The sequence below is a fragment of the Oxyura jamaicensis genome, chromosome 12 (assembly GCF_011077185.1).
Source record: "Oxyura jamaicensis isolate SHBP4307 breed ruddy duck chromosome 12, BPBGC_Ojam_1.0, whole genome shotgun sequence".
Classification (NCBI taxonomy): domain Eukaryota; kingdom Metazoa; phylum Chordata; class Aves; order Anseriformes; family Anatidae; genus Oxyura; species Oxyura jamaicensis.
The window spans coordinates 6,505,966-6,524,639 of record NC_048904.1 but is presented as its reverse complement, the minus strand read 5'-3'; the positions used below and the strand labels follow the sequence as shown (position 1 = coordinate 6,524,639).

General features: G+C 49.7%; 1 protein-coding gene across 3 annotated transcripts in view; it reads left to right on the top strand.

Annotated features, from left to right (window-relative positions):
- Positions 1-15,465, top strand: part of RBM6 (RNA binding motif protein 6) — a 55,348-nt gene extending 39,883 nt beyond the window's left edge. For 2 of the 3 annotated variants that reach the window (XM_035337578.1, XM_035337579.1), the window contains exons 8-23: positions 465-525; positions 1,628-1,696; positions 2,755-3,006; positions 3,530-3,690; positions 4,436-4,533; positions 5,037-5,082; positions 5,668-5,728; positions 6,682-6,773; positions 7,461-7,613; positions 8,698-8,787; positions 9,586-9,675; positions 10,277-10,540; positions 11,097-11,171; positions 11,761-11,858; positions 13,159-13,270; positions 15,207-15,465. In XM_035337578.1, coding sequence (XP_035193469.1) covers positions 465-525; positions 1,628-1,696; positions 2,755-3,006; positions 3,530-3,690; positions 4,436-4,533; positions 5,037-5,082; positions 5,668-5,728; positions 6,682-6,773; positions 7,461-7,613; positions 8,698-8,787; positions 9,586-9,675; positions 10,277-10,540; positions 11,097-11,171; positions 11,761-11,858; positions 13,159-13,270; positions 15,207-15,332 — 1,848 coding nt within the window. In that variant the 3' untranslated portion in view covers positions 15,333-15,465. The remainder of the gene's footprint in view (positions 1-464; positions 526-1,627; positions 1,697-2,754; positions 3,007-3,529; positions 3,691-4,435; positions 4,534-5,036; positions 5,083-5,667; positions 5,729-6,681; positions 6,774-7,460; positions 7,614-8,697; positions 8,788-9,585; positions 9,676-10,276; positions 10,541-11,096; positions 11,172-11,760; positions 11,859-13,158; positions 13,271-15,206) is intronic. The other variant, XM_035337580.1, reaches the window with a different exon arrangement.
- The last annotated feature ends 3,209 nt before the right edge of the window (positions 15,466-18,674 follow it).

Below are 18,674 nucleotides of genomic sequence, written 5' to 3'. Positions count from 1 at the left end.
GCAACCGGCATCGGTATCTGCACGTGCCTTTTAACTCAGGGGAGGACGTTGTCACTGCCGGAGGAGTGGGCCGAGGGGAGGAAGAACAAAGGTCACTTTGGGTCCTTTGAAACAATAGGGTGGCCGGCAGGATGGCAGCTGGCAGGGAGCTTTTCAGTTCGAGAGGGGGAAGGATCCTGCCTCAAGGGTTAGCGAAGTACCTCGGTGGCGCGAGCAGATCTGTGCTCAGAATGTGTGAAAATCCCGGTCCCGAGGCAATCCCGGGTGTGAGCCGTGTGACCCTTCCCATTCCATTCCATTTGAGGCTCTTGTGGCCAGTACCCATCCTGTCTCAAGCTCTCACTGTAACTTTTCCATGGCCACAGCTTACTTTCTGCAAGTACTTCAGAGTCTAGCCTTCTGCTCTAAGTTGCACTGACCCCTTCAGAACATGACTTTTTCACGCTGTCCATCTTCCATTGCAGTGCAAGGTGTGTACGGTGGGCTACAGATCCTCCTGTTCCTATTGCAAGCTCCCAAGAGATGGTGAGTACATCTGGTCCTCCCGTGTTTGCTGGCTTAAAAGTTTCACCTGTCCTGACAAGTAGGTTTGTATTCTGTCTTCCCTGCGGCGTCCTTCTTGGTGGAACTGGCTGAGCACCAAGCCGAGCACTGCGTAGGAGGATTATTCATTTTGCTTCGTTTAGCCCCCTTTCCCTGTAACACTGTCTGGTGCATGCCGTGTGTTGGAAGCGGGCTCTCTGTTCTTGTGAGGCTCGGAGTCGTACTGCACGAGGCCTTTCCTTCCTTTCGCTTCGGCGTTGTCCTCCCTCCGCAGTGACAGGCTGTGTCCCCCAGGTCTGCGAGCCAGCAGTGCTGCTGTAGGTGGCATGGCTTCCCCTCAGCCCCCTTCCTTGGGAGGTGCAGCTGCGTGGTTTTAGTGTTACTCTTTTGAGGCTCTCAGATTTGAGGACCCGGGACGTGAATTGCTGAATTCACCTTGCTGACTGTAAGGAGTGCGTGGAAAGGAAGGAGTTCAGCTCCTCTGGGAGCTTCTCCTCAGCCACCAGCACCTCTGCCTTTTTGGATGGGATGGCACAACAGCCAAAGCACAGTCCCTAGAGGAACTGATTTCTTTGGGACGAGCAGGTATTCCAGGCCCTCTGTAAGCTTTCTCCGCATCTTTGAGCAGACTTCTGACGTTTTGCATTTCTTATGTGCATACCTTAGGTAGGAGGGCATTAAAATAACTGCTGATGCAGAGCTCTTTCTGTACCGAAGCACTGTCCCTGTGGTTGTTTGGCTTTCCTTGCACTGTAGCTCCTCCATTAGTATGAGGAAGGCAGAAATTTGTGTACCTGGCCCCCTTGGTCACCACAGCTGTGTATTGTCATCAAAGCTACCGAGGAACAAATGAAACAGGGGCTTTAAGATGCTGTGAAAGCTAATTGTGGTGCGTGCTTCTGCCTGACCTGGTTTTGTTGATTGTGAGAACATAATAAGGTAATCTCTGTGACTGTTTGTTAATTGCCAGGTGAGACGAAGCCAGTCTCTGAGCATATGAATTCATTGCTGCAACTTCGCGTAGGCTCTTGCATGCTTTGTGACTGATGGTCCTGAAGCGGATTTTAATATGCCTCTCTTACAGGGAGCAGAGCAGGCCCAGAGTCCAGAGGTGGTTCTGAGGGAGAGGACGCATCAGCTGAGCAAGAATTCAGTAAGAGGAGCGCTCTCTGCATGTCTGGGGTTGTGCTTATGTCTGCATAATTTGGTTTCCTGTGCAAATTCTGCATGAGGTCCTGCTCATGAATGTAGCCCTAACTGCACCCTGCAAGCTGGAGACAAATTTGTAAACGTGAGCTTTGCTGACAGCCAAGCAAGTCAGGGTGCAGCTTTCGCAATGTTTACGTGCAAAATAATTGTGTGTTCTGCCATGTTTCCCCTGGCCAAGCAGAATGAGAGTAGGGGGATGTTGAAGAGTGAAGCTTTACTGCGCTAGGTCTTGTACTTTTGTTTCTTTCTTTGTGGGAATGGATCTCAGCAGCAGGTAGGGGGCTGGTGACATCTGACTTTACAGCCCCACGGCTTAGGCTTCCCTTTCCAACAGCTTCAGAAGCGTAGGCAAGGATCTCTTTTGAAGTGAAGCTAGATGTTTCAGAGGCCTTCAAGTGTAGAAGCTTGGTGGGATTTATCGTCTTTGTGTCGCATAGCTGGGCTGAGGCTGGGTGTTTCCACAGAATGGGTGCTTCATTTTGTGGCAAGTAGAGACCTAATAAAAATCAGTGATTTCACGTGTGGTGCGTTTCACTCAGTGATCACAGGTGACTGCACCCAGTTTTCTTCCAGCATAGAGACAGGATGACAGTCGGCAGTTGATACTGCTCAGCTTTGAGTGGTCAAGAGTAGATCAGTCATAGTAAGGATATCATATGTAGGTTGTTTTGGACACGGGTAGACCATATCCTAAACCCATTCCTAAGTCATGTGTGCCCAGGCAAGAGCCGGTCCTATAAAAAGGCCAGAATGCCTCACCTCTGACAGGAGAGGTCAAGTAAAGAAGGAGCCTGATGTGAAACAGGGCAATGGAAGGATGAGCTGCCCATCTGTCTCGCCCTTTGTGCGCCTTGTCTCTGCAGGTTAAGACATGGGACGTGCAAAGGATGGAATAGGCTAGCCTTTCCTAAGGCGAGCAGTTGCAGTGGCCAGAAAATAGCAGAAGAAAAATATGTGCTGAAGTGTTGTATGTGGAACCAGTCTCTCTCTCTTCTCTAATAGCAGAGGCAAAGCTTGAAAAACCTGAGCAAGAGTTATCAGCACAACCAGGATCTCCAAAGCAGCCTCTCCAGCCTTCAGTTCCTGCTCCACAGCAGGAGTGCCAGCCTCAAGAGCAGGAGCCAAGGAAAAGAGATGAAGGGAGAGAGCGGCGGGCCTCGCAGGAGAAGAGAAGGGATGTGGACAGGCACCAGGAGCCGCCTTCTCAGAGAGAAGCAGAGGAAGCCACACCACAGGAAGGTGGAGGAAGCAGAAGTGAGTGGCAGAAAGCCCAATTTGGGATTGCTCTTGATTGTTCTCCACGAGGCTATCTGCAGAAAGGGCAGCATTTCACCAAAACCTCTGGAGGCTGTTTCTGTGTTGTGCAAATCCTTGGCATCAAGTAATGGTGGGCTGTCCAGCTTCAAAGGTGCTGGCATGCTGCTCTTAGGAAAATTAATTTGGAGTAAGCCGGCTTCGGGGTGGTACAGGTAATTTAGCACAGCCGCAGCAGTCTCCTTTGGCCAGAATTTACCCTGGGCTAATCTCCTCTGAGGAGGGAGGGGGCTGAGACTACTTTCTGCTCTCTTTCCTGGGAAGGAAAGGTGAGCAACTGGAGGGAGTAGTCTGAGCAAACTAGAGAGAAAAGAAGTATCAGCATCCAGACCCAACTGCAAGAAGCTGTGCTGGTGCTTTGGGTGGGTTTAGTTTTGCCTTTTGCTGTCACAGTAAGCCTGGATCTGAATTATCTTTTTTATTCCACTTTTTCTTTCCTGGCCACCTCTCTCATTGTCCTCAGCAATTATGCTGAAGCGTATTACACGATTCACCCCCCCAGAAGTGATTGTGGGGCTCCTGGCTCCATACGTGCAGCTCTCCACGTCCAGAGTGCGCATCATGAAGAACAAAGCTGGCCGGATGGGGCAGACCTATGGCTTCATTGAACTGGACTCGCATGCTGTAAGTAGTTTGCTGCTTTCACATGCTCCCCCTGTTGGCATCTGTAGCTTGTAGAAGTGGGGAAGGCACAGGAACAAAAGAATGGAAGAAATAGCTGTGCTTGTTGGGCAGCTGCTCTGGAGAGAGTTACTGACCACTCCTGCTTGTCTGGCTAGACACAGGGAACATCTGATGCATCTGTTGATCACAGGCTAAAGACATTAGGAGCTAAAGAATGTTGTCACACTGTGATGTTGAGCGAGTTTCTTGCCTCCATATGTCTCTGTAGACCCTCCTAAACTGGACCGTCTCTTGCACAGGTATTTTGTTTGCAGGGAACTTGAATTCTATGGTTTCTGTCTGCAAAAGGCAAGAATCTAAATTAACAGACAGTTCCATGCTATGTGGTTCACATTTTCTCCTTAGCCAGAGTGATTTCCAAACTCTGTAGCTGTGCTTTTGCTTTGGTCCAGAGAGTGGTCACCAAAACTCTTTGGGGCAACAGCCACCATGGTGCTGCATTGTCCAGCAGCCCTAGGAGAACAGTCCCTAGCTGGCTGCTGAAAACGGCCGTGGGACAAGCAGAGAACCTTGCAGTGAGTGTATTTATCCTTTTTGTCACATCCTAAATATCTTTCACTAATATTTAGGCAAGAGTATTGTGTTTCTTGTCCTGCTATGGTCATCCTGTAGGCACAAAACCTTCTCTTCAGGCAGAAACAGCCTTCACTTCTCAGAGAGATGAAACTCTCCTTTCATTTTACAGGAGGCGCTGAGGTTGCTAAAGATCCTGCAGAATCTGGATCCCCCTCTGTGCATCGATGGACGTACGGTGGAAGTGAATCTTGCCACAGGGAGGAGAAGGTATGGACGGATGAGTCAGTAGGGTTGCCCTTTGTGTGAAGTGCTGCGAGGCTAGAGCTGTGTTGTCAGACCTCGTCCCTAAAGGCTGGTAAACGAATTAGCACAGATGTTCCTGCTGCCTAACAAAGTGCACAGTGAAGTATCAGAGCTAGAAGAAGCTTCAGGGACTGAGCAGTATGGGACTAGCTATTGTAGTTGGTGGCTTCCTGTTGTTGGCCAGCCATCAAATCTCATTGTGAAGGAATTCATAGGTTGTTTTTTTTTTTTTTTTTTTAAAGCAGTTGGAGAGATTCAGCTGCTCTTTGCTGATTAAGCAGAGAGAGGGGGCATAACTCTAGTGGAGACAGCGATCTGCAAAGCCTCTCTGTCTCCTGGGATGAACACAATCCGACATGTGGCCAGTGAAGATGGTCTTTCTGTCATTATTGGTTCTGCTGATCATTTTGAGAACACTGAGGTTAATTTGAAGCCAGATTGACATTAATCTGCAATGTTTATCTCAGCAGGAATGATTACGGGGAGCACAGTGACAATTCCTACTATGGACAGGTAGGCCTGCACGGCTGCAACTGGGAGGGAAGGGCGGGAGCATTGAGGGCAGTGGGCATGACTTTGTTAGGCTTTTTCCCTTTGGGCTGCTGAAACTTCACCATGCTTGAAGGTGGGGTAATAATGCTCAAGTATGCTCTTCACTGCTACTGTGCCACAATGCTTATAACGCACCCGGAAATGTGGGCCAGCACAGGTGCTGCTTGAGGGAATTTGGGTCTGGATTACTGTATAACTGGCTTTTACAGGTTGACTTACTGACGGCTGATCTCAGTTCGTGAAGAGAGTGTCTCTCCTTTAGCGGTTGTGTTACAGGGCTGCAGGGCTTTTCCCGTACTGAATGGGTTTGGGGCTTTCAAATGGGTTGCCATGAGTACCTGATTTAAAGATTCAGGGGGGCTACAGAGGTCTCGTGCCTTGCGATACTGTCCCTCGTTCTGTAGATGAAAAGTTATGTCTGATTGTGTTCTATTTAGAGTAGCTAAATAACTGTTTTCCTGAACTTTGGGCCTGTGGGAGGGAGGAGAAGCAATATGATGTCTGTCAGAGAGTCTCTGATCTGTTTGTGTTGTTCACTTAATCCAGGGCAGAAGGGGCATGAGAGACAGGAGGGGCAACGAATCACAGAGACGCACCCGAGCACAGTGTAAGTTAAGCTCTGCCTCACTCCTACTGTGGAGACTTTACTTCCTTAAAAGGGCACTGACATGTAGAAATCAGCCCAGAAATATTTTAAAGACTAAGAGTAGGTTTATTTGCTACACCCACTTCTGAGTTCCTTTGCCAACTTTGTTTAGTCACATTTTCCTATCTGATAATGGGTTTCTCCATACTTTCACGGTGCAAAAGCTACATGCAGATAAAGACAACTTGCTGCTTGCTTTTCCTTGTTGTGGCATACTGATGGGATAAAATCAGCCTGGTAATTTCCAGATGAGACAGAGGAAAATACACTGCAGCAGTGCCAGTAGCTGGAACTCCCCGCCTTAATTGTTTAACTAACATATATGTAGCATTGCTGAGCTCTGTCTAAATAATATTTTGGAAATGTGAGACGTTCCTCATATTATGGCCCTACCCTTAAGGCCTTTGGCTTTTCCGGTAGAAACAGTTTGCTCTGTTTCTTGTCGGGAGCTTTCATGCACCCAGAGACAGAAGGGATGTGGAGAGTGTCATCACTTTAAACAGGAGATTGTTTATAAGAGCACAGATCTTCCTTGTTCACAGGGGTGGGTGGAAACAGAGCCTGGTACACATCAACCCATTCTTTGGGAAATTACTGAATTTCCTATCTTTGTCTGGTCAAGTGTTGTGGTCTGGTGATCTCAGCACAGCCCCTGTAAGTGTGTTTTGATGTGGAATTTGTGCCAGTCCTAAAACAGAAGAACTGTGAAAACCTATCTACCTTATTACTCCTTAGAGAAAAAAGGTGTAGGTAGAGCGATGTGAGGACTGCTCTCGCCTGTCTTACCAGGGGAGAAAATTTCTTCTTTCCTACTCGATCCTTTTGACAGTGCAAGGTTTACTCTTGCTTTTCTCCCTGTAAAGAGCAAGTTCTGCATTTGTAAGACTCTGATACTAACTCGTCTCTCCATTCAGCTCCATCAGATGTGTCCACATACATTTACGATCCTGAAACTGGGAATTACTACGATCCCATAGCTGGGACATACTATGACCCCAGGACTCAGGTGAGTGCATGTGAAGGAAGCTTTACACGTAACACGTTCTTACAAACTGCCTTTCTCTGAGTAGATTTTGCAGCCTGCAGAGGGCTAGCATAGAAAAGCATAGGACACAGAGTCAGCTTTGTTTCTCTCGCTCAGTTCTCTGACCTGTATAAAAGGGATCTGTGTTCCAAAACGTTAACACAGTGAGAGGCTAGGCGTCCTTAGCTGCGTGTTGAACCATTTGCAGTGGTTGCCTCCTTGGCCTCTGAAGGAAGGCTGTTGGTCTCCTCTGTGTTTAGCAGACTTAAGAAAAGAGCATCCTCGCTCAGCTTTACTTGAAAACATGTGACCCTCTACTAAAAGATTGAAAACAGAGCTTCATCAATTTGCTCCCTAAGCCTGGCCAGCAATAGTTACAAGGATAGTTGCAAGAAAAAGCCATCAGCTGAGGGTCGCTGGGACCGTCAGCTTGTTTTCATGAAACTGGAAATGCCCGTGCTCTTTGTGAGCAGGGTCGTGCTCTGCTGGCTTAGCTGTAGTAAACAGTCTTCTGCCCCAGCAAAGTCCCCAAGCCTTTTCCTTCAGCTATCTGAGGCTCTGCAGTCTTTTCTTACTGTGCTGGTCACCTCAGCCAAATAAGGACAAAAAGGCTGATAGGGCGATTGTAGGGTTTTAGCTAAGTTTTTGTTTTTTTAATGCCTCTTTCAGAGAGAAGTCACGATAGACCGAGAAGCCTGCTCATCACCTATAGAGAACAAAAGGAGGCGACATGGAAGCCAAGAACGGACAAATGAAAGGAAGGAACCACACAACAGGGACAACAGGGACAAAAAGGAGAAAGGGAAAAATACTTCTTCTAAGGTAAATACCTCCAGGCGTCAGAATGGTCAGAGATCCGAGGCTAGGAGGTTGAGGTAATGGATGTTAGAAAAAAAATAGAGTAATTTCTAGAGGATTCAAAAAGGGGAGAGCCTGTGAGAGAAAGTGATGAAATACATGGGGTCACCAGCAGGCCAGGAACATGCTTCTGGCCAGGCGGGGACAAGTTCTTGAAATTTTTGTCTCCCGACATTAAGTCAGGACTTCTTATCCCTTCCTTATGGTAAAGGATTCAGAAGCATCCATGTAATTGAGACTCGCATTTCACTCCCAGTTGCTGAAAGCACCCAACTGTTGTAACAGAGCCAGCAAAAAAATAGAAGGCATGTCTGAACATAGCAGGTCAGATAATAACAGAGATTGAGCTCTTCCCTAACCACAGTTCCTGCCCCCTCCAGACATCACAGACAGACAGGAAGATGAGGCAAGTGGTGCAGATGGACTGCAAAGGTGAACCGAGATCGAATGCAGATAGGAGTCCATGACGGACATCCTGTACGGTTCCTCCCAGAGTCCAGCCCTTTAGTGCTACTCCCAGTGAGCAAATGTTATTTCCCCAACGCGGGGAGCTGCTGAGTGGGAGTAGCTATCCAAAACAGTGTTTGAACATGGGTGTTTTGAGCAGGATCTTCCACAACTGTGCTGGGATACTGACTCGGCCTGAGGAATGCCGAGTAGAATGAATTCTACCACAAGAGTTGGTAGAAGTGTTTTAGTCACAAATGCAGATTTTTTTTCTTCCTTACCTGTTGGTCTGGATGTGCTCTGTGGCATGCTTGGTCCTGGGGAGTTAGGACCTGAGGGGAGTAATTGTCCCTGATGATGGTACCAAGCCTGCCAAGGAATCTCATCTGGTGTGGAGAATGCCTGCTTACAAGGGTGCAGACCTAGGATAAATGTTGGTCTTGGCTGAATGCAGTGTGAAAGCATCTGCAGCAGAACCCCCCCCATCACTTTTCCTGGCTTTCTGGTTTCCATGGATGCTCAGAACTGGCTTCATGGCTGCTGTGTGCACCCTGGCCCCTGTGCTGCTGATGGTCTAATGCCCCATCTTGTTTTTTTTTAGAATGAGCCTGGAGAGGAAAGGTTCTTCACAGAAGATGTCTTCAAAAAGCCATTACCACCCTCTGTGAAAAAGGACGAAAGTGCAAGCTTGGTAAGATGTTGCATAGCTCTTGTCTTTCCCCATTCAGACATGAGTAGCTAATGAACCACTGAACTAGAGCATGTCCGGGGCATCAGAGCAGTTCTCTGTAAAGAATGTAGATGTGAAGCTTCACCCAAGCCTATTGTTTGTGCTGCTGAGCATGCAAGTGAGCATCACAGCCTCGTCCTGTTACAATGCTAGGTAACTGCAGTCTTTGGTGTTCTTTGTCCAGTAGAAAATCCTGAAAATCAAAGAGCTGTGTTGAGCCTGGTCATGTATTGTACCACAGACATGGCAGAGAAAACTGGCGTTGGCATCCTTTCCTCTCCCCACATGGAGTACTTTTGCTTTGTCTGTTCTCTCCCAGTGAAGCAGGCCTGTAACTCCTCATGCACTGCTGGGCTTCCCTGGTCCTGCGCTGGCTGGCTCTGGGGGTTGCTTTGCACATGATCTCCACATCCTTTGTGCACGCAGAGGTGTCAAAATGTTGAACTGGCCCTGCACCAGCTCCCTCAGTGGTTTAAGCTGCAGCTGGGGCCATGGCCAGCATCACAGTCCAGCAGAGAGTGAGAGTGGATCAGGCTGAGACAGCATGGCAACTGCTGCAGCTGTCACTGAAACCAAGGGCCTAGCTCCAGGACAAGCAGTTCGGGCGATGCCCAGAACGGGACTGTCTGCTACCGAAAACACCACCTCATTTCTTCTGACTGCCTGGTTTCCTTGGAGGCCTGTTAAACGTGTGATTAGTTGCTGCTTGCATTGAATCTGTGCTACAGCAGCCTTAACACCTGGTCTTGATTGTTTCAGAATGAGTCTGGAGAGGAGAAGTTCTCTGCAGAAGATGTCTTTAAGAAACCATTACCTCCCTCTGTGAAAAAGGATGAGAGTGCAGCCCCGGTAAGATGCTCCATAGGACTGATTTTTGGCTTGTTTGAGGTAGGGTAGGTGACTAGGGTGGCTCACCACAGCCCGGCTCTGACCTTGGGTGGCAGAAGAGCCAGCTTCTCCTGCTGTTGGAGAGGGCATTGGAGATGGAATGGCCAGGGCAGTTTGCCTCACAATGCTGGGTTATTTGCAGGGTTTTGCCGGGGTGAAATTTGATACTGACATCTAGGAAGGGTCTCTTCACTGGAGAGAAACTCCTTCTCCAAATGGAGGAAGGGCAAACCTCAACGATCTTCCTTGCTGGAGGGAAGTGATTGTTAGCCACTCCAGGCCAGACAGCTGCTGCTGCGCCCAGCTTCTTTTGCTTACGTGTGTAGCAGACTGGGAAAGCCTGGCACCGAAGCACAGTCAGTCTTGAGAACAGAAAAACTTCTACTCTGTGGCACTTAATTGCTGGCTGGCCAGCTTCTTTCACTTTTCCATGCTGCTGCTCTCTAGCTCTTGGACTAGAATGGAGAGGGAAGGCACAGGGAGATTGGTTGGGGAAGCAGAGCCCAGCTTGGCAGAGAAGGCTTGATGCTACAAACTCACGTTTTTCTGCCTCTTCCCTCAGCCCAAGGTGGTGAACCCTCTGATAGGTCTTCTGGGAGAGTATGGAGGAGACAGTGACAACGAAGAGGAGGAGGAAGAGGAGGAACAGGCGCAGTGGCTGCCACCTCCCCACCCACCAGCGCAGCGCGAGGAGCAGCCGAGGAAGGCCAAGGCGAGCGACGACAAGCTGACTGACTGGAACAAGCTGGCTTGCTTGCTGTGCAGGAGGCAGTTTCCCAACAAGGAAGTGCTCATCAAGCACCAGCAGCTCTCCAACCTGCACAAGGTATGGGGGAGCTGGTGGCGGGGGGGCTGTATGTGTGATGTGAGCTGCCTTTGGCTCAAGAGCTTTGTGATACAGGGAGAAGACTCAATGACTGTGTGGGAAGAGCTGTTCTGAGTTTGACACAGTAGCAGGCAAAGTTCCCATCAAAGCTCTGCTCAAAGCATTGTGTGAGCTGCTTGCTTCTGCCATGAGAGTGCCATAATAGCAGGTTGTGACTTTTTAAGCTGTAGTGATGCAGCTCAAGTTTGGGGAGAGTGGGCTGCTGGCACATTCAAGTGCAATAGCAGTAAGAACTTCAGGCATGCCTTCCCTATGTTCTGCACTGTCTTTGAGCTCTTGCTTCTGGGAGGACAAAACCGCACGCAGCTTAAAGTAGGTCTGCTTGCCTTTCTTACTGTGGGTGAGCAGGTAGTCTGGGCTACATGGGGAGCTGTTGCATCTGGATTAGTGCAGGTGCAAGGGCATGCTGCTTTATTTATACTTGTTACGGCTGCAGCAACTGACCCTGACAGCTTGTGTCCTCTGCTGACTCTGGCTTCTGTTTTCCTTCTTCCAGCAAAACCTGGAGATACATATGAAGATCAAACGATCTGAGCAGGAACTGGCATATTTGGAGAAAAGAGAGCGTGAGGTGGGTCTGTGGTAGTGGACAGACTTCTGTTTGTCATCCTATGCTAGGGGGAATGTTGGTCCAGGCAGACCTTCAACTTTTACACTTCTGTCTGTAGCCTGGGCAAAGAGTCTTAAACTGAACTGTGGATACACTCTGCATTTGGATCTGTAGATTGTGGTATGACTTCTAAGAGCAGGTTGCCTTCCCCCCAGAAGGCTCTGAGTGGTGGTTCTGTTGCCCTGCGAGCCAGCGTTGGGCTATGAGCTACGTGGGATACAGATTTCTATTTGAAATTGATGCACTGTGTGGGCAGCTGCTGCTGCCTGGTCAGGAATGGGAGAGCTGTGGCTGCTGTTCAGAAGCTAGCAGAGCTGCTCCTGGTGCCGTAGCAGGAAGGCTGCGACCATCGGTCTGGCAGCAACAGGTGCCATCAGGACAGAATAAGTGGATTGTGGGTCCTAGAAACATCTGGTGTTTGTGGGTCTCCAGGACAGATTGCCTCAGCTGAGGATTAGTGGCTGAGGTGAGACCTACCTTCAGAGCAATCTCTGTGGAGTGTCCAATCCTTCGTAGCTCCTGTACTTAATTTGTTCTTTCTGTTGTGAAGGGGAGATACAAAGACAAAGGAAATGACCGAAGAGAGAAGTTCCAGCAAATGGATTCACCAGAGAGGAAACGACTCAGATATGATCGGGACTCGGAGAGGTAATGTCTGCTCTTGGCTGGATGTCTCTGGGGCTGCTGATGGCACGTGGGCTGCTGGCACACTGAGGCCAGGAATTGTCTGGTGGGGCAATGTGCAAGAGAAATGATCAGGCTGTGATTCTTGTGGGCAGAGTTCCCCAAAGCGCAAGTCTGTCAAAAGCTGCAGGACTTCTCAGAGGGGGCGAGGGTTACGTAGTGCAGCACTGGAGACAAGGGCGTAGGGGAAAGCAGAGACATACAGATGGGTGCTGTATGGGTAGGATGGGGGTTTTGAGAGAGATGGGTGCTGTATGGGTAGGATGGGGGTTGTGTCTGTGCCTGGCCAGACACAGGGAGCAAATCGCGGTTCATTCCCAGTCACCACATCCTCAAGGCACTTGCTGTCCTCCTGTCCTGGCATTTAGCCATCAGAAGGAGCAGAGCTGTGTTTCTGCTGTTCTACTGACTCAGAGGAACACTAGCTGTTTCCATCTCAATCAGAGTAGGTGTAGGAAGAAAGTGCGTGCTGTGTGGAGCTCTCAAAAGGTCTGCCTGCTGCAAGCTCATGTGTTCCAGTGGGCTGAGGAACTGCTAGGCATGTGTTGAAGACAAAACTGGTTACGTGCCTGTTCCCTTCTGGTACAGCACCTCAGAAAGGGGACCTTTCCTTCACATTTTGCAGTTTAAAAATCTGTTTCTTCTCTTCCCTCTGTTTTCCTGGAAAAGATGTGGATAAACTAAAGCAGTTTGTGTGCAGTGTCAGCAGCAGCCAGAAAGTAGAACTTGTCTGAAGGCAGGAAGCTATTTTTGTGCAGAACAGTTTTCAAAACTACGGGTTTTGGTTAACGGTTTTGGATGAGTAATGACAAGGTGGGAGAAGGGGTGTCCAAATGAACACTGCATCTGTTGAGCTTGGTGACCACAATGCTCACAGCACTGGGAGAAAAAGATCTACTAGAGCAGCAGGGAGTAAACTTCACTTTCTCGCTATTGCTAAATCTCAGGTTAAGAAATACAAGAACAGAGTGCTTCTGGCCTTCTTGTACCAGAAATATTTTGGAGCCTGAGCTCATTTCCTGTGTCCCGGTGTATTATCCCCTGAGGTGGGACAGGGAGTTAGCTACACTGTCAGAGGTGTCTGAACCCCACACACAGCGTGCACCCTGTTGGTTTCTTCGGGCGGTGTGTTCCTTGCAAACAACTGGAAATAACCCTCAGGAGAGGTTTGAATGTCATTGAAGGTGTTATTAGCAGAGCTAAGTATCTCTGGCATGTGTTCAGAACATCGCAAAGCTGTACATTGATTCTGTCTCTTTTCCAGTGACTATGATCCAAGGGTTGACAGTAACAACAAAGGAAACCGAATGTTGCAGTCCACAGGGTGGACGAAAGGCCTTGGCTACAACCAGCAGGGCACAGCATCACCAATGGAGGTGAGCCTTGCCTTCCCTTCAAAATGAATCACTGTTGTTCAAGCTCGTAATGTCGCCCAAGAGAGCTGGAGGGAGTTCCCAGCTCCAACAAGAGTCAGGCTGTGTGACTCAGCACCCGTTCGGTGGAGTAATATGGGCGCTGATTAGCTTTGCAGGCGGGGAGGGACCGCGAATATGTTGGCGGGAGAAAAGGTTTAGAATCCGTACGGATCTGAAGGGGTTCAGAACGAACTGACGGTGAGTAAGGAGGGTGTGAGCATCTGATTAATACCTGCCCAAAAGCAGGCTGGGATTTGAACAGGTCACCAGCTCAGTGCTCTGCAGCCGCATCAACGGGGAGAAAAGGTGGACCTTCTCCTGGGCGGCGTGAGCACAGCCAAAGCCCCTGGGCGTGTGCTGCTGTGTGTCTGCACCTGCTGGGGCTCTTGCTGCAGTTCTAAATGCTGGGCTTTGAAAGGGAATGCCAGTGTACATCATCTGAAAAGAACGTTAGGAATAAGCAGGGTTGGGTAGATCCTGCCTTCTGGGACAGTCTGGTCTGGAGAGGGTTTACCTGCGACAAGGTATTAATGTGTTAATTGCACTTGGCGCTTGGTTTTGAGTCATCTGGAACCTGCAGTTTGAAATAACTTCACGTGTTTTGTCCTTGGTGATGCCACTGAGTGGTTCATACCCACTGCTGCTAGTTCCTGGTCCCAGACACAGCTCAGATAAACCCTTGGGACAGCATCTGGGGGCTTACCTGAGTTGAAAAGAAGATTTCTCCTGTGGGTTGTTTCCTTTGTCCCCACACAGCTGTATGGGCAGGGTGGGCAGCACTGAACCCTTGCAGCTGGAGCCACTTGCCGCAGCGGGTTTGTCTCCTGGCTGCCTTGCTGCGCGGTGCCAGCGCCTCACCGAAGGGCACCACAACTTGCAGAGCAGCTTGCGTTGCGACATCCAGCCCGCAGTCGAGTATATTGTTAAAGGCAAATATTTGAGGCTTTGTGACGTGCTTGCTTGAGCCCACACACACAAGGCAAGTTTCCCTCATCAGTTCAGATAGCAGGAACTTGCTCCAGCTGTTGTTTGGTCCTCGTGGAGAGCTTCCTGCGGCCATAAAATGGGCTTTGTCAAAGAGCCAGCTCCAGTGATGCGCTCTAGGAGGTCTGACCTCCAACTGGGGCTCCCGGGCCTGGATGGGGAAGCTGATTGCAAGGCACAGCCCTCGTACAGTCCCTACAGAAGCCTCTCAGAAGAGCCCTAGAGATGTGCCTTCTTCCCACTTCCAAGTCCTGCTGGGCAAAGCCATGTGCCCGCTTCAGTCCCACAGGACTTGGATCTCCTGGCCTAATCGATCACATCTCTGGTAGCCAGAGAAGATAGACTTAAAAGCAAGGGAAACTTCCAGCCTTCAGCTCTCCTGGGCTAACTCTATGCAGGTATTAATGAAAAATTCAGACACTGGCTGCAAACACCAGTCGTTAAAAGCTGGTTGAAATTCAAAGTGCGCTACCAGATCCCGTGGGAACACTATTAGAGGAGAGAACAGCTGAGCTCGTGCAAGTGCAGGCTAACTGCAAACAGCTCCCTGGGAGCCCAGCTCTCTTGCTGGCACTTTCCTTTGCTCTGCTTCGATCCATGCTTGCACACGGATGCCTCTTGTCTGCTGGCATGGCACGTTTTGGCTGTCTGCTCCTACCGCACCATATGCTAGTGCTGCTCTCCGCAGACTATCCTATGGTTTTATTCACACCGGGCACTTGTTGCCTGTGCTTTTGTTGCCCGCGAGGGCCTGGAGTTTCTCCCAAACAGCTTTTGGAGGAATATCTTTTCTTCTTATCCCGATCCACATGGGAGCAGTCGGCTGTCCTGAAGCAGCGCAGGGAAGCTTTTTCTTTGCAGGCAGAAGAAGCAAAGAGCAGAAATCACTAATCCTAGTTGTGTCTGTTTCCAGGTGGAAAATCGGAAGAAGGGACCTGGCTTGGGGGCCCAAGGGAAGCCCAGCAAGAGGCAGTCCAACGAGACGTACCGTGATGCTGTCAGGAGAGTCATGTTTGCCCGCTACAAGGAACTTGAGTGAATGGTGGAGAAAACCCCAATCCTGTCTCTCTCCATCTCCGTCTCTTTCTCTGTGTCATGTTCTTTTTTGTTTGTTTGTTTTTGAATTGTTACAGGTTTTGCTGCTAGATTTTTTTAAATAAAACTGAAAATTTGTCAGTGCTTGTCTCTTGCCTGAAATGGCATGTTTGGAAGGATGCGTTGCTTTGGAAGATCCCCATCATGTTGTGCTGTCTGCTGACGAGGTTCTTGGGGCTTGTGTCCATGTCAGGTTCAGGCGCTCCTGGTGCCACGTACTCTTGGGTCAGGAAGTGAACGCAGAGCAGAAGACAGCCCCGAGGCCTGGGAGGAAGTTGGGAGCAGGAGCAACTTGTGTGGGATTCATCCTGATTTTTAGGACAGTTGGGTTCGATTGGTAGCACTTTAGCTTCATAGCTGAAGCTCTGATTAATGCTGGGCATCATCTGGGCTCCCCAGCCAGGGCAGAGCCCTTCCCTTGTTCCCTGGGGAAGGGCTGGATCTGTTGGCAGCACCGCTGGGGAACTCGGGGGGATGTAGAGAGCCCTGCTGCTCCGTCATGGCAGGGGCTGCGTAGTGTCCGGCGGGGGAGTGTTGATAACAGCGAGTTTGGTAGGGGAAAGGCCTTTTGGGGGAAGCACTCACAGCCCAGGGAGGCGCAGAGGAAGCTCCTTGGGCAGGGCTGTGTAACAGGGATGGTTTGGCTGAAGCACGATGGAATCGTGTGTGTGAGCTCAGCGGGGACCACAGGTGACGAGGCTGAGTGTGGTCTGTACAGGTAAGGACAATGCTGGCGGCCAGCAGGAGCTGACCGTGTGCCAGAGCAGCAGGAGGGTGGTGACGGAGCTGCCCCGACCTGCACGTACATCCTGCTTCCTCGCGTGCCCAGCAGAGAGCCAGCCCTGACGTTGCTTTCAAACATCCCAAAGCAGGGAAAACCAGAGATGTGTGGAAGCTGAAGACAGCAAGATTTGGAGGTAAAGGGCTGCCTCCAACACCTGACAACTTCTAAAGAGAGCAGAAGACCTGTCCAAGCTTCATTTCTTTGTCTCCAACACAGGCAACCCCAGGGAAGTGTGGAGTTCTCACTCGGTGGCACCCCAGTTCTCAGTGCTGCACCCAGCGAAGGAGGATGTGGGGACCCCTGTCGTGGTTCTGGTGAGTACATGGTGCGAGGGGGGAGTGTGTGTGCCCAGAGCAAGTCACATCGTTCAGAAAGGACTTGTAGGCAGTCCTCTCTTGCCAGAAACCCCCTCTGTGCTCTGTCAAGGCACTTCCACGCAAACCCAAAGCAGCGGAGAGGAGCTGCTCAGGGAACTTGCTTGAGGGAGAGAACTGTGTGGAAGTTCGGATGGAGGAAGAGTCACCTTAATACCTGGGCCTTAAAATGAAGACACTTAACCAGCAGCTGGGAGCAGCCTGTCTGGCTCTACAGGTCAGGAGGCGCTGGGTAATGGCGATGATAATGCTGCAGGTGGAGAGATGGGCAGTGATCCTGACTCACAGGATGCCGATAGCTCTGTTAGAGTGGAAACAGTGAGGATTGTCCCATAATAGAGCCTGAATGAGTAATGCAAAACCTCAAAAGTGTAGCAACCCTCCTAGCGTTCTCCAGCTGATGGTGAAGAATTTGGGAAAACATGCTGGACGTGGCCTGGCCGAGTGGCTCCCTCGAGCGTCTGCAGCCAGGGTTGCAGAGGTCTGAGATGTGGGCCAGCCATAAAGGTGTGTGGCACAGCCCCGCCGTGGGGTGTGGCGGTAAGAACATGGCCTTGGTGGGGATGTCTGGGGGAGTTCTTAGCAACAGAAAGCTTTTTATGAGCTATTGGTAGCAACTTGAGGTGATGGGTGTCTGAGTCACCAGGTGCTCCCAGCTCAGCAAGGCCCAGGTGAGTCTCCTGAGTTACCTGCAGGTGTTCAGATAACACACAAACGTACCAGCAGATGCCTTTGGACAGATGAACCTCACTAAATAACGTGTGTTCCTTGGCTTGGCTTTGTGTTAGCTGGCTGGTTCGCTTGTATTTGTCGTGGCACGCATGTGTGAAAGGAGAACCAATGCAACACGTGGCACAGAGGCCCATTGCCAGGACTCCAGTTAGAAACAAGACAGGAGCAGGAACAGACCGCAGGGAAAAGGGGGAAAAATCTAATTGCACGGTGTGCCTGTCTCCAGTTAAACTCCTTTTCTCTCACTGGCGGTAGATCTGCATCCTGTTTTTTAGGTTCATTGGAGAAATAGTACAGATAGGCCAGCTTCCACTACTTTGAGGATCGTAGTTAAATGATTATGGGAAGTGATGATTATTGCTTGTGCCTAAAGACGTTGGAACAATACCACGTTACTACCAGCAGTCTGTGATTTCCAGGGGATGTGCCACGCGGGGCTTGAAAGCGACACTGGCCTGGACCGAGGAAAACATCCCTGTACAGTCTCATGGAAAATCAAGCTACGTTTGATGTTGTCTTATTTCCTCTGGATTCCTCTTCCCCACACTAACCCAGCGGGTGTCTCTGTAAGAATTCCCTTGAAGGCGCGTGTTTGTGTGTGTCCAGGTGTGTACATAAGCGTGAAACGTGCCTTCCCCACCCGTGATGCATCAGCTGTGGAATGCCCAGCTTTACGGAACGTCGGGGAGCCCTCCACTGGCGTGAGGAGGAGATGACTGGGACGAGGCTATTAATGAATCGGAACAAATAGGCGAAGAAGCCAAAAGCACTGAAAAGCACAAAGCCAAAAATAAATAATAATAATAAAAAATGTAACGTCTTAGGAGAACAACAGCCTAGGTGATGTGGAAACCTCAACTATCCCTGGCAGGATGTCTTTATGTCTATATTTTTTAATGAATGCACCTAAAGCCACATCTGGATTGCAACTACTGGGATATCTTCTAGTTGTTCTGCTTGTATTTCAGAGGTTATTCACAGCTGTGCTAGTGCTGTTGCCATGTACTGCGTGTTGCTTTGCATGCTGTCCTTCAGCAGGGGACGTGACTGAAGGTTACCCAATGTTGTTTTTTAACATCAGTTAAAAAGAGGTTTTTAGTCTCTGGGCTTTTTTCTCTCTTTCCCAAAGAAAAGCTAGTAGATCCTTTGATTTCCAATATTTATTCACATTCAAACAAGATGGATATTGGTACAGCAGGAGTTGGGACCTTCTGAGCAGAACATACTGATGTAGAGCTAGAGTTATACCTCCCGTAGCTTTCTGAGAAGAAGACAACAGCAAGTGGGATGTGGACAGAATTGTGTAAAGGGGAAGGAGAAAGAACGAGTGAGCAAAGAAACCAGTGACCATGCTTCCCTCTGCAAGGAAGAAGAGATGCAGCTATGGACTGCCCCC